The 15,906-nt window shown below is 40.8% G+C and overlaps 1 protein-coding gene across 5 annotated transcripts in view; it reads right to left on the bottom strand.

The window, feature by feature from the left end:
* The window catches only part of PCNX2 (pecanex 2), a 162,838-nt gene that overhangs the window by 36,215 nt on the left and 110,717 nt on the right, over positions 1-15,906 (bottom strand). For all 5 annotated transcript variants that reach the window (XR_012041579.1, XR_012041578.1, XR_012041577.1 and 2 more), the window contains 2 exons: positions 8,943-9,001; positions 6,306-6,521 (listed from right to left, as the gene is read on the bottom strand). Coding sequence is in view for 1 of the 5 variants with exons in the window: in XM_072856348.1 (XP_072712449.1) it covers positions 6,306-6,521; positions 8,943-9,001 (275 nt within the window). In the remaining 4 variants the exon portion in view is untranslated. The remainder of the gene's footprint in view (positions 1-6,305; positions 6,522-8,942; positions 9,002-15,906) is intronic.

A 15,906-nucleotide genomic window follows, 5' to 3' on the forward strand; every position in this document is an offset into this window, starting at 1 on the left:
TATATACATATAAAATTGCAGAAGGGAGGAAAAAAGACATCAAATATTTATTCTAGTCTGTGTTACAGAAACTATTCTAAGCCTATTTGAAATTCATAGATGGCTTCCACTGTTGGAGCATCATTGTACATCTTGAAAGGCTTGTACATCACAGATTTCCTGCATTCAACATAAAGTATCCTCTTCCCTGTTTCATGCCATTCTTCCCAATTAAATCATCAAGATTAAAGAAACCCCTTTGCATCCTTTCTGTTCACGCCTCTAGTATTTCTGAGCATTGTGTCTCTCAGCCTTTGTTCTTTCCCACAAACAATGTACTTTCGGCTTTTAACCTTCTCTCCAAAGCGATGTGTTAAAAATGGCTGCTTTTCTCTGAACTCCTTGTAGTTTATCAATACCTTTTGATGGTCTGGTGCATACACTGCACATACCTCAAGTGTGGTCTCAGGAAAGACACGAAGGTGGGCACTTTTATTTCCCAACAGCAAGAAGTGATTTGTAAAAGCAAAAAGCGAAAGTTGCAACCACTCTTTAAATAAAGAATGATTCTTGCTAATGCTACAGAGCCTTCAGACACAAAAATCAAACACCAATAAATATTCCTTACATTGGTAACGTACTTGCTACTGTAATAAAACTATACAGCATACACATACACTGCAGAAATGAGTAACTGTCCTTATTTCTTAGACATCATTACTGTGCCTAAAGCTTATACCCTAAACTGTCTGCGTTCATACACCATTTTGCGTGGGAAGTAAGCTAGCTAACACAGAGAAAGCCCCACGGGCGATCCCATCGTGCTGTCACAGCTGCCTTCCACTATGTACAATTACATCTGTGTCTGCTCTGTGCTTCTTTCCTTGATTCATCTAATGAAGTTCCGAGTGAAGCATGAATGTTGCACGTGCAACATGCAGTAACAAAAAATCACAGCAGAGATTTAGAAGTTAATTACATGATTGAAGAATACCAGGCATGAGTTAGAAAACAGCTCCTCAAGATTTCAGCATCATCATCCATAAGTAATTTCTGCACATGTAACGCCTAACTGGATATTCTCCAAAAGACATTTCATAGAGGCACAGACTAAACAGGAAAATATTTTAAGTCTTCCTTGTTCTACAGGGAACATGCGGGAGCTAGATATTTTGACATTCTTTCTGCTTGTTCCCTGATTGTGGGTTTTCCCCTGTCTCTTCCTCTCAAATTAAATGATACATTATGTATTTCTTCTGGCAGGCTGCGTTTAGCATACCGCTGTGGTCCAACACAGACAGTAGAGCTAAGTTACCGAAGGGCTTGATTCCCCCACATCAATGTGCAGCTACCTGAAAGTTTTCACCTAGCCTGAGCTCATTACTACCCTCTCTTCATTTTCGGTAAAGGAGGAGTTGGGCATCTCCTTTCAATGGTTGGAGGTATTGAGGCTCCTCCCTGCTTCACACATAGGATTAATGACATGATGGAGGCACATCCCCTCTCCGTCCATACAGATGGAAGAACAGGATGGAGGCACATCCCCTCCTTGTCCCCTCCATAGAAAGGGAGAGTGAAGAACTAATTCATACAAGGTGCTTAATTCGAACAGGACTAAAGATGGACGAGAGGAAACCCAGCTTTGCTGACTCTCTTCTTTCCGTCTGCTTCTTAGCCTACCTGCAGGGGTTTGGTTGGGGTTTTTTTGTTTGGTTGGTTTTGGCTGTTGGGGTTTTTTTTCATTTAAAAGCTGCGTTAAATGCTTCTATTACATACAGTTAGAAAGGCATCTGGATCAGTCATTTATAATGCCAACTCTCAGTTAGGTTGGACTGCAAATGGGGGAGGCAGTGCCCCCTGCCCCCTTAAATTCAGAAGACTTTACGATTCCTTCTTCGGGCACTACTGTGGCAGTGTTGCCAGCACAGATTTTCAGCTACCACAATGAGAAACACCCATAGGAAAACCCAGCGCTCCACAATGCAAACATTGCTTTTGGTTTACTCATAAACAGAAAACAGTCACAGACACAGAGAACACTGTTGTGATTCGCTCATTTCCAAAGCAAACATAGACTTCCTATTTAAGGAACAGCAGATTTTTAAGGCCCTCAATTAAAATTACTCGTTTGAAATTGAAGTCAAGCAGCCAAAGCTCAGAAATTACAGATTTCAAGTTCTTCCTCTAGCCTTTTTTCCCCTCCTTGTGGGAAACCATTCTGTACAATGAAAGAAATCAGGGTCCTACGGGAAAAACAGTGCATGACCAGACAACTAAAAATAGGAATGTAAGATGCCGAAAGCAGAGGAAATGAGCCTAGTGCTTAACAACTGCTGCTTGACTTCATAAACCACCAGGCTCTTACAGGGCAGTTGCATACACTCTTCCCACTTATGCAGAAAAAAATCCTGCTGTATTCAGTTGTACCCCACACCTGCCAGCTGCAAGACTTGAAATGGGGAAGAACGTGCCTAGTCCATGCAGGAGATGGCTCTTGGTGCTGCCTGGGGGCAGCGCGGTCTAACTTCCCACCCCTGCAGGCAGCGATCCCGCTCAAAGGAAGGAGCAAAGAAAACCTTCCCAGGAAGAGTTTAATCTCAGCCTCAGCTTTCACAGAGCTTCCTTGGGACAGCCCTGGGCCCATCCCCTTATGCACCTTCTGCCTTCAGGTCAGCCCTTCTGGCTCCTTTCACTTAGACTTAGTGCCCCAGTCTCTGGGCACCCTTGCGTAACCCCTGTGGCCCCACCAGAGCAGGGCTCCTTGTTGACACAAGGACAAAACCTATGACAGGAAGGGCATGGTACTGCAGCACAGTTTATCTAAAGCACACCAGCCCTCATGGGTTACCTGGCGACATAAGCGACCCTCTGGTGTCAGCACACCACCTCAGCAAGTCTCCACTGGGCACACCGCAGACTATCTGCCCACGCTTTGGAGTCCATGAAGCTTTTGTTATAGTCTGCGTCAGGCAGATCCATCTCATCTGGCTTGTGCCTGGTTCCCCTCTGGGCTCCTCTGTTCCTCCTACTCCGTCCTTAAGCAGGCTTGTAATTCATGTGGTTTCTCTGGCACCCATTCTGCACGGTCCAGATCAACTCTCACATGGCATGTCAAATGCTACGTGTTTGAGCTGTTCTTTCCTCGGGTATGTTCCTTTATTCAATCCTACATTGCTTCTCTGTTCCAGGCCAAACAACGTAATAACAATACTCACACACTCCTAGTTTCTCTTCCCGTAACATCTCCTCTACCCGGAAAAAATATTCTGAAAGCTGGAGAAACCTTCCTTACGTACCATGTCTGTGAGGACACAAACTAACTATACATTTTCTCTTTTTCTTGGAATAGCATCATCCAGTGGGTTCAGAGAGGAGAACAGGGGGAGTCCATTTCCCTCCCATTTCCATCCTTTTCCTTTCCTTCTAGTATTGGGGAGTCTCTTCCCCCAGCGATAATCTGAGGGTGAGGAGGAATAGGGGACTGGATTTGTACTAAAGGTGAGATAATATAGGTGAGATTCCCATTCCCATTTTCCCACTCCTCTCCTCCTCCTCCAGTAACTTGTCTGTGCTTTCCCAGTTCACAGTTTGCTGCCGCTCTCTTGGTCCAGGTCTTTTGAACACTCAGGTAAGGGTTCTGCTTTGCAGGCTGCCAGCCTCCTCCCAAGGAACGTAAGAGAGACTGGGAAAGGGGATATTCGTGATGAGAACTCAGTTGGCTCTAAATGGCAACCCAAGAAACATGTGAGAGGCTGCGGGGCTCAGCCCCAGCTGAATTTAAAGACCTGCTGCAGCCAGCAGACATGGTGGATCTATTCACAAAGAAAACCAGCTACAGTACTAACACTGAGCAGTGTTAGGCAATCTGCATGGAAAGGTCAATTTTCAGATCCATTTAGTCACTTAAACTACGGTTTCAGGGAATACAGAGATGCCTTGACAGGTGGCACACTGCAATTTTTGAGCTTTCCTCTCAGATCCAAATGCAAAATGGCACTCTCCTGGTAATGAACCATCCTGGCTCAAAGTCAAACAAAACCTTCCCAAACCACTTTGCAACAAAACTATCCAGTTGTTCACCATTCAACTTCCAGTTCATTAAGCCTGTCTGCTAGGCCCCTGATCTTTTTATCCAGCTAGCACGTGGTTTGAGGATCCTCTCATACTTTTTAATCTCTGTTTCCAAGATGTACTTTTGTTGAAGTGCCTGGGGATGGTGGTGATGGAGAGGGATCCAGCAGTAGGTGGCAACTGCATAAAGGAAAAAAAACTCTCACAAAACTCATGAGATTTAAGCATGAAAGTCAGATTTCTTTCTTCCGTTTGTTTCAAATCCTACAGTGAACTATTTTAACACAAAAGGATGATCAGCAAAGATAATTTTCTGAAATTAGAATGCAAGTTAATGGAAATGTACATGGTCCTGCTTACTCAAAATCCCAACAAATCTGAACAAAATGTCAACATTGTCCAAGATATGTTTCTTCTTTAACATACATAAATCCCTCCTGGAAGTCACTTTTCTTTTCAGGTCTGCAGAAATGAATTAACGTTTTTTTGACTTCACAGATTTTCCATAAAGAATTATAACTGTCAGCAACCTAAGAGGAAGCAAAAATGACAGGATGACTAAAACTGTCTTCAAAAAAAAAAAAAAAAAAAAAAAAAAAAAGAGGCAAGCAATTATTTCAGAGATTTACCAGCCTGTGAAACCAGTGGTACTGTAACTAAGAGATCTGAACTGCCACGGTATTTAACTGTTCTTGTAGAACAACATAAATCTGCATTTGTCTGGCCTGGAGTTGAAAGAAGTAATAGCAAATTCCAAATCTACCCAAAAAAAGCCTTCCACCTGTGGAGTCTATAGGGTACTTAACCTCAGTACCTATCTCTGACACAGCAGCACCACTGCTTACCTTGGGGGCACACAAGGAGAAGATAATACTTGCATGGATGTCTTTGAAGTTGAAGAAAGCCAGAGCCACATATACATCATCATCATCATAAACAACAAGAAATTATAAGGCTGATAAACAAATTCTTTCTCTTCCTTTCCAGTTGCTTTTTCTTACAATTTGCCTTTGTACTGAATAGGTATCTCTTCAGGTACTATAATACCGAGCTGTTTCAGGTATTTACTGTTTTCTACATAACTTTTCTTAAGATACAGGAGTGTTATCTTCGTCTCCACCATACACAACGGAAACTGAACATCAAGCATTTACCACAACCTGTTCAACATCCTACAAGGAGTCTGTCACAGAGTCAAGACTGGAGCCCACACGTGTTATTTCCTAGACTAATCCTCCCACACCTAAGTGCATTCAAAGAGCCACTCTGTATCTTATTTTCTCATACTCAACCTTGTTGAAAAGTTGCCTTGATTATACACTCCTCTACACGTTGCCCATTAGATGCTCAGCCCTTGAGCCTAGGAAGCTGTTTATTCTGGGATTTCAAAACTCCCATCACCTGCAATTGCAAAGTGGTATCTTTGAAAGGTCACGAACCCAAGCAATGAACCCAAGCAGCCAACACATGTAGCATGAGCAAAATTTAAAAGCTGTTTAAACGTCTTGCGGTTTTACTTTAATTTTTCTTCATACCTTAGGGACAACAACAGACAAAAGGATAGGAGTGTGACACTACAAGCAACTGGCCTCACAAAAGCCACACCACCGAGGAAGGGGATGCAACTGCCATTCCTTAAAGAGGAGTGTCCTGACAGAGGAATATACTGAACAGGAAGAAAGTGAGGTCCCTTCTTCAACTGAAGTCAGCACTTCCTAAATAAGAGAAATATGAAGCCCTGATGGACTGGCTTCTCCTCTCCTGTTCTGCTGTGATGGACACCATCTCAGCACTGGCATCTTGCATGATCTGACACAGGATATTTTCCGTAGGAGGAGTCTTACGATATTTGGGTTTTTTTCAAAGACAAGTTTTGGGGGATTGAACAATTTTAAGAACAACTTCAGTTTTCATGGTTAGTGAGGGAAAGAAATAATCTGAAAACATAACTAAGCATAACCTAAAAGATTTGTGAACCAAGCAAATAACTCAACATGCCTTCTTTCTGAAAATCTTATGATACTGCAGAACATGACTCCAAATTTCTTAACATCTAGGTTTCAAAACATTGTCATTCAAATAACGATACAAAGAAGTACAGAGCTTTTAGACAGACAGACAAATATCTGTAAAGAGAGAGAGAGAGAGAGAGATAGGTCCTTAAACTCTATGTCCTACTATAGAGTTGTGATAGATTAAAAAGCCAGACAGGGTTTGTTGCTGTTTTTGTTATTTAAATCATCAGGGATCCTTACCTCGAAATTCCAGCCCTCTGAGCTGAAAGGTGACAAGGCCATTTCCAATTTCGATCAAGTGCACAAAAGCATTTAAATAATCCGATGCCAGAATAAAACAGTCTCCTGTGTTGTAGTTTCCCCAGCGGCCCAGAATCAAATCTCCACAAAGAGACTCCTGCAGAGATCTTGTCAAATGCTCATAAAAAATGGAGTTGAGATTATTGTCATCATTTCCTACAACCAGAGCAGCACACATTTATAAAGAATAAAGTTTATAATGTGCTAAGCCATTCTGCATAAAATCCCATGTTCTTTTTTATTCCTCCATAAAGCTTCTTCCTCTAGCTGGATATCTTCCTGATACTTTATACAATCTTCCTAGGTGGTTTTTAGCCCTTCAGAGAATCAGGCCTGAAACTTTTATTTAATATGAACAATATTGTCAACAGAACATCAAATTAGCGATAACACGTATTTCAGACTGAATCAAATCACCTCCACGTTTTACAACGGCAAGATTTTTTTGGCTCCACTGAAAGTCTCTGCAATACTAAGTTAAAGTCTACATACTGTTCTTAAGAAACCAGAAATCATTATTATTTCAGTACATAAGCTTACATCTGAATATTATTTCTGAGATTTTTAAAGAATTCAGTCACACAGCTTCCAGTAATTTTGTTGGGATTTTTTTCTCTTAGTCCTCCAGGAATTTTCCAAGGCTTTATCCATGAAGTATCTGTTGGTACTTAAGATGAGGATACATATCTTAAAAGAGTTCACTTAGTATATTGAGAAAGAATGAAACAAGATTCATTCACCACTAGAAGTGCTACCACTTCTTTAAAAATAGTAGCTGTCCAATTACACATTGCTTGGACCAATTGTCCAGGTGAAAAACATGCCATCACAGTCTAAAAGTGTCATCTAATAAAGGTCTATGACATTTAACTGGATTAAAAGTAGCACTTTATGATGGTGATCCATGAAAGGGAAGGAACCTTTCACAAATGCTAACACAGTGCCACATAATCTAATGTGGTGTTGTCTTGTGGTTGTACACTTTTACATAATATACGCTTGACATGAGAACTGCTTTTTTTTTTTCCTATAATGCATCAGTGTCTCACTTTCAATACTTTCAAAATGCTGGTGCATGAATAGATATACATGTACAAACCAACATCTTGTAGGTGTATTTGTATACGAGAGTGTATGTGGATACATATGTACAGGTACACATGCATATTTATGTATGTGCATATTTAGGAGCAGATCTAACATGGAGAACAAAACCAGAGGATGACAGGCTATAGCTTCCCCTACAAATTGCTCCTCAATATAAGAGGAGGAGTGGGCATGTTACTATGCTGCTTTTCATCACCATGGCCATTATGCATCCAGCCCTAGTACGTATGTATATGCAGGTGTGTATGCACATACAGACATACTCAGCTACACACCTTCTGGAATATATTTGGTCAAAATCTAAACGAGTCATAAAATGAATCTTTTAAGCACACACACAAAAGGAATGTTTTGCTTGAGCTATGGGGTTTAAAACATAATTAACTTATTAGCATATATAATAATGCTAAAGGTTATTGCTATCAGATGACAGAATGGCCTTGGGAAACATCTTAACTCCCTGCCTTGAAATCATAAATAATGAAAGAACACTATATATGCCTCAAACTGCTAATACCTCTCTCGCCTTCTTGGATGCTCTGGCTTACACCCATTTCTGCTTGAAGATGTGTATTTGCTCATGCTACTGATGTCATGGATAAGGACTGGGGGGGGGGGGGATAAAACTATAACAGCAATTATTACAATGTAAACTTATACCTCCACAATACAAGCCCCTGACACCTCAGTGGCAAAATAAACTCAGCTGCAGAAAACTGAAGTGGAAGAAACCCATATATGAAACCCTGGCCTCTCTCACTGGGACCAAGACTTGGCATGAAACACCGGGATCAGTTTCCCCTGGCAAGGGCTCTATCCCACCAGGTGCTGAAGAGCCTCAGCTGAGGTACCACACGCTCTCCGCGTCCACTTACTTGCCAAAAAATGTTCTTGCTTCCCAGTCTCACGGGAACCACTCAGTGCAGCCCAGGAAGGTGCTTTACATTACCATGGATCGGAGCTCATTTAATGCACTGATACCCAGAAGAGAAGCCCATCATCTTTCCTACTTCCTTCTTTTACCCCCTCCTGCAAATTTTCCAATTTCCCTTTCCCCCCTCTCCAAAAAGGTTTCTCTCCAGGGAAGAGGAGATACCTGTCAGCCCAAACTGCTCAGCAGTAGGGGCACTGTCAACCTGCTGCTTTTTTCCAAAACCCTTCCTCGCCCACAGCTGACCTTCAAGTCTAGCTAGGGCGTCTGCTGCATACTCCACACAAACAGCAATGTTATGATTAACCAAGCAATTTGCAGCCCAGCAGCTATCTGATCAGCTACACATAACTGAAGAGCAAATTTACTTATCAAGCCACACAACTTAAACTGGTGCTCTGCTACATTTAAGACACTCTGGTTTGTTCACAGAACATTTAAACCCTTTGCATCTCTTCAGCTTCCCAGGCAAAGCCTCGACGGTGTAAATACATCACATTTTGCAAATCAAGCAGAACACCCAAACTCCAAGGCCATACCTGCATCCTTTTCGATCTGAATTGCCAGTCTGGTGTTGGAATGGTCCGATCTTTTGGTGCTGGAAATAAAGACATGTTGTACAGCCAATTCTTTTTTTAAAAAATAAGATTCTCCCAAAAATACATTTTTATTTTCTTTTTAACGTATCTTCTCATTCTGTGTTTATATCATTATGCAGTTCACACTTTAATCCGTTCATCTGTTTACTTCAAGTAGGCATACATAGTTATTTCAGTTCAGTATTGCTATTGATATTGTAGCTTATCAGCAAACAAAACAAAAGTGTCTGTGTCGCTCTGTGTCCTCAAACTCTTTTTTCCACATTTTGCTTTTTGTGGGGCAGAGTCCATTCAGAATTTGGTATCTATGATAATACACAACGCTACGTACTTAAATAATTGAACTGGCTCCAGAAGCACATCAGCCAGGTGCCACAAAAACAGTGAATAGAAAGAATATTAAATCGGTCTTTCTTCCCTTCTAAGCCTTAAGGGAAACAGCTGGACTCAAGGAGTTTTCTTTGTGTGAAAATATTTCTGTGGGTGTATAACATCTATGGAAAAACAACAAAAAACCCCCCACTTTACTTAGTTTCATATTTAGCTAGGCAGCAACGAGAGAGTCCCTTGTCATTCTTATACCTTGAAAAAGAGTAAATTACAGGGCCTTAGTCCATACAGACAGTAACCCTGTCTCTCCTATGAATGACACATTCCCTACTCAGTATTTTCATTGTAGCAGCGGAATATAAACACCACAGGAAAAATGGTCACAAAACAGAAAGCAACTAAAAAGTAGATTGGATTAAGCTTTTATTCCTACCTGTAACAAAAGACACTAACAAAGTCTGAAAATAAGAAACGAGTAAATCGCTGTGGGCAAGCATGTGTCCAACAGAAGGGAGTGGTTGTTGTGCTGACTAAGGATATTCAACACCAGAGGTCCAAAGCATCTCCCGAGCATCCATCTCCCAAGCCTTCAGGGTACAAGTGAAAGCCTGGCTAACAGAAATGCTATCGTAAATGTAAATTTCCCTGAAATACTGCTCTAGCAGTGGTGCTTTAGGATTTCAGGACACTCCATTAAGAATATTGCCTTAAAAGTTTTGCCCTCAATTACTAGCCTTAGCAGGAGGTCTATCAATCAGATATGTAAATATTATCATTCCTTGGAAAATAGGGTTCAAGCAGAAAAAGGGTAAAGACAAAGCCACTTGCCCCAAAGAACAGTCAGCATAAGGTTACATGTGACAGTAGTGAGAGTCTCATCTGTTCAACAGCCTGCAAATGCAGGGGAAAAGTGCCAATGCACCACCTCCCCTGGCACAGGAACCGAGGGAGACACCCAGGCATGGTCCTCATCGTGTCCTTTGTCAAACTGTGATGAGGGTAGCACGGCCAGGTGGGACTAGCTGTGGTCTGGCTCATTCGGGTGGAGCACAAAGCATAGTGGAGATTTTGAACGGGCTGATGGTTAGCCAGTCAACTTAGAAAGCCCGAATTTAGCTACTCACTAAGAGAGCTTAGACATGCTCCAAGGAAGACTGCGGCAAAGAGGGTATAAGTTATATGGGAGGCTTTCAAACAGCTTAAGTAACACTGAAAAAGGATAGTGTAAACCCAGGGTAATGTTGTCCTGGAAGCACAGCAGAGACTCTGGGAGTCTGTACGTCCTCATCGCAGTATTGGCTCCCAGGATTTCGTGTGGCAATATACAAGTTATTTAAAAGGTTGGAAGTTTCTGAGCGGAAGCTATAAGCTCATGCTAAAGCCAGCTGGGAGAAGGATGCCGTTGATGTCCCTAATGTTAGAAAGCCTTTTCATCCACGCTCTACAGCCTCCCTCAAAAAGCTGTGGAAAACCAACCAACAGAAAAGTTGTACACAGGCTTCCATGTAGTAAACAGAAGAGGAACAGAATTGCTTTACTTCTATTCCCTACCAGCAACTGATTTTTGCTTTAAAAAGGCATGTTCTTTACTTTGCAAGAAATACAGTTGGAGAGAATATGAGTCTTAATTAGAATTATTTGTAATTAATATTAGTACATTATCTACATAGATTAACATTTTATTTGATGTATTATTTATCTTCCTGCCTCTGGTTGGCTCAGCTTTTATCATAACTGCAATTTTCATTTCCTATGCAACAGAAAATGGCAACGGGGGGGGAGGGCCTTCTTAGCAGTTCATAATATAAAGAATGATTTTCCTTCAAAAAGGTTGTCAGAATTCTTCTACCCTGATATACATGCACCTGCAATTGCAACATATGCAAGAGTAAGCATAAAGATTAGGTTATGGAATTCAATCAATTTTCTATTCTCAGCAGAGAAATGCTGCTGATTTCCAAATGCATATGTTTTAAGATTATGAGACTCCTTATTAACTTTCAGTCTCTCTGAAATCAGTGTGGCAGTATGAGGTACAAGTCAATACTACTCTTTACCAACCTATAAAGCATTTCTGTTCTTGGGGCATATTGAGGCCCATACAAATCAAGCAATACTTAGAAAATTCTACTCCATAATAAGTAGGAATCCTTTTGCCCAGCATGCAGCTCTGGCTCCATTTCTCCCTGCCCCCTCCCTCCCCCTTTCTTTTTTTTTTGAGAAAGATGGATGAAACAATCAGGGAAAGTCACCAGTGCTTCAGGACACTCTGAGATAATGCAGCCTGACTGGGAAGAAGGGAAGGAAACAGAACAGCTCTCAGAAACAAAACAAAACCAGGCTCCGTTGCAGCTTTATCCTCCATTCCAAGCACAGTAATGATTGTTTAAGCAGCTAAAACATAGGCCTCAGGACATGAGACAAGAAAGGATTTACCTTTTCAGACACTACCAGAAAAACTCAAATCTTTATACAGATATTTTGAAGCATAATTTTAATTTTTTTTAAGACTGAGGGCAATATAGACAGTTTGTAAAGCAAACTTCTGTCCTGAAATTCAGTTTAGTTGAATAAATTCAGTCAGTTAATCCATTTTGGACTTTAAAAATCTTCCACAATTATTAGTAACCAACACTATGTTTGCACTTTCTTGAAGGCAATAGGAATTTGCATAACATTAAACTATAATACACTGCGCCTAACAATCAAACCAGCGACGCCTTTACTCCTGGGCTTTTCACTGTCAACTAGGACCTCTCAAAGTGAACTTTTGGGACTAGTGGGTGATTTGGGCTTTCCTCCAGTGGCCTCTTGCTTTAAATTTGGTTGTTACCACTCATCCAAGGTGATAATTAGCTCAGTAATTGGATTTCTTCCTGAATTGCATTATTCTATGCAAACCACGTGCAGGTCCTTCGACACTTGCCCTAGAGATCAAGTGATTGTGTTTGAATGTCTTCAGCTAAGTCTTCAGCAATTTTAAAGTGAACATCCTGCTTAGTTCCTGAAGTATCTACCTCATGCTCTTTTAATTCAGCATTTACATGGACACTGAGATAATCCACTGGTTTGCATAGCACTGTTCATGCCATTAAAACTATTGCTTCCCTTTGCAAAAGGATGAAGTCACTTGCTATACTTCCCTTATCCAAAAATACTGTCCTGTTTTTCAACCTGGAAAGACTTTCTTCTCCCACTTTACTCTCCCACTTTCCTTAGAAAGGTAGAAAAAAGACTGAGGGGGATTCAGGCAGCCTGGGGAACATACTGCGGATGGTAAGAATCGGGCAAATTGAGGAGGGGGATAAGAAAAAAAAAAGATCATTGCTCTGCTTATTTCCAGATGAAAAGAAAATTGCAGCTGTTCTATCTGCCTTGCTGTGGCTGGGTTTTGCCCCAAAACACAAATTCAAGATTTCCAGGATTCCTGCTGTGAAGGAGGGAATCTCTACGTTGAAAGAGAACAAAACAAAGAAAAGCAGTTCCCCTCTGGGGAATGCAAGAGATGCCTTTCTAGGGTAGATGCAAAGTTTTTCTTTGTCTGTGTCCAATGAATTTTAATCCATCTTTCCATGACATCTAACAGGCAAGTCTAACAGAGAGAAACTTTACTGTGCTGCAGCCCTATGATTATTCATGGGAGTTTGGGAAAAAAAAAAAATCTTCAACATTTCCGTGTGAACGTCTTATGCTGCTGGCACTATAAACGGAAGGCTTAGCATTAAAAACACAGTAGTAGTAGTAGGCTATGACAGTGAGGCAGAAGGGAGAATGAGGAGATGGCAGAATAAGCAGGCATCCATGAATATTTGAAGGACACCAGAGGCAAAAATGATGGTACTAATTGGAAGTGTGAGGATGCCCAAGCAGTTTTAAATCAATTTCATCTAAAACGCAGAATGATTTCAGTGCGATTATAATGGCAAAGGCCGACAGCCCCTTTACGCATAACCATGCCCAGGTTTTCTGGGCAGCTGCATGGAAGACGTGCCTTAGGTTTAACTCACATTAATAAAGATCTCTTAAAAATGAAAACGTCTCCTTCCTGATCACTCGCTCTGATTTTTGTTTTTCATGCTTTCATCATCCTCTCCTTCCCTGACTGCTCCAGTGTTTCATCTAACAATAATAAAAAGTGGCTTTGCACGCTAGGAAACTGGGGGAGGGCTAAGGTATAAAAAGTTCCAGTTGTGAAAGACAGCGCTGTTGAAGGATCCTCTTAAAACATAGGAAGATCTTATTATCAGTAATGTTTCCTCTTCTCAGGGTTTCTTTACTTTCTTAAAAAGGTTTTTATAATGAATTCTGAGAGCTTCTCAGGTTTGGTTTTGGGTTTTTGTGTGTGTTTGTTTTTGTTTGTTTGTTTTAAGTAGGTGTAAAAATCAGAATTGCAGTCATTTGCTGAGACACTACAGAGAATGTTTATTTGGCATATTCTGAAGCCTTTCCTGAAGATGAGGTTTCCGTGCTCCTGCAGCAATAGGGATGCAAATGAGAGGTGTGAATTTGAGATCAAAAACTGAGTGCCCGAACATGGATTAAACAGCCCACCTAAGTGCTCTGACATTCAAAAGTTTAGCTGGGGAATTCACCTTTTATTTGTAAGCCAGGTCATTTAAGCACCTGCGTACTTTAAAATATTCACTAATGCTTTACCAAAGTGTCATCAATATCCCCACTTTTGTCTTATTTGCCTACCTTGCTACTTAATTTCTTCCCCCTTGTCTGAGTATGCTTTTTCTTTTAAAAGGCATTTAGTGACTATCTTCAGATATTTTATACGAAGCAATACAAGGACTTTTATAAGTGGAAGGATTATGCCAACTGCACAGAGATGTTTGTGCTCGCTCTTGTGTCAGTGAAAAAGGGCTGGAACCCTGACATTCCTGTAAGGATGGGGCTTAGCACAGGATCCAGCATCACAGCTATACCTCACTGTCCACAATTCACAGACATGCTTTTAATTTAAAAGCAAATGTGTTAATTACACAAAAAACCCATGCATCTGAAATACTGCAGGTGAGTGTTATATTTCTGTTTTTCCCATCGTGAGCCAACACAAACATTATAGGAGTGGTACTACGCTGTGTCCAGTTCTGGGTAGAGAGCTCTGCAGGACTAATTCACTTGGGCTCTGCACTGGCTCATCGGCCCATGAGTGAAGTGGCAAAAGCCTGAGAAACTGTAAGGACCTGGAGAGTAGAAAGGAGGTGATGAGAAATGTCCTGGTGAAGTTTTCACCAGAAAAAGAGAGCAACATCAGACAGTAAAAAAAATTACCAAAATGTTAGGAGCTGCTTTAGCAAATGGGTCCAAGATGTTTGCCTCCTTCACTCCACACAGAGAGATGCACATTGTTTAAACATCATAAAAGGAGGAAAGGACAGCAAGGCATTTCAGAATTCATTCTTAGTATCCTTTATTGCTGATAACAAAGTGCTCTTACGCTTTTTCAGTGTGCAATATTAAAATAACATATACTTAAGATACTTTGTCACTTAGACTCAAGATGACTGCTTAAAGATAAAATTAGGAGGTAGCGATGGCAAGAAAGTATGAGGAAATACAAGAATAAGATAAAGACTAGTGAATGATGTCTTACAAAGAAAGCCTACATCAGAAATACTAGTTCAGTTCTCTGTAGGGTTTTCCATATACATATTTCTCACCAAAAGATGAAGGGAGGCAAAATAGAAGCTAACCAAGCCATTCCAGTGCTGTAAACCTGCGACTGCAGCATTGGTGATATTACACTGAAGAACAAGAAAAAAAAAACTTACTGCTACTGTGCAGTTGTACAAAATCCAGTCTAAAACAGGGATAACTTTTAATATCTCTGTTTTTTTCATTGCAAGGACTGTTGAGAGTGTTAATCATTTACAGCAGTTGTTATGGTAGTCTCTACAGTACTCTTCAGACTGAAAAAATCTCCAACACATGGTTGAACTAGATGGTATTTTGAGAGCAAACACTGCTAGTCAAAGGATTAAAAAAAAAAAAAAAATCCCTCTAGCATTCATCCAGTATTTACCGAGTCCCAAGCAGCACAAAGCTTCTAAGACAATTCTCAGTGGCAATGGTGACATAATTCTGCATTTTGCATTACCTCAGAAAGAAGCGAGATACATTTTACATTTTGCTCTTATAAGCTCTCAGGCAACTTGGGTCCAGTACCTAGCCTTGTAAATCAGGGGACCACCAGGACTTGAGCAAGCTGTAGCATGAATTATTCCCTGCTGCTATCTGTACACAACTTACGTATTACCTCAGTTAGAACAGTTACACTTGCTGAACATCTCTGTTATCTCAGCTTTTCCCCTGTCTTCACATCTTGACAAAAGTTGCTTGAGTAAGCATCTTCCTGAATGGAAGGTTTGAGTTTAGTGCTCTGAACCTCAGCTTGCCCCTAAATGTTTGATTCAGTCAAATCTAAAACAGGAGTGATCTACATTATGCGAGTGAATGGGATGAATGCTTGCTGAGAACACTTATTCTTATGGAAATTCAATCAATCCATTTCAACAGGTTTCCAATACTCAACATTAAACTCAACAGAAATCTAATGAGTTTACTT

The sequence above is a fragment of the Ciconia boyciana genome, chromosome 3, assembly GCF_034638445.1.
Source record: "Ciconia boyciana chromosome 3, ASM3463844v1, whole genome shotgun sequence".
NCBI lineage: Eukaryota > Metazoa > Chordata > Aves > Ciconiiformes > Ciconiidae > Ciconia > Ciconia boyciana.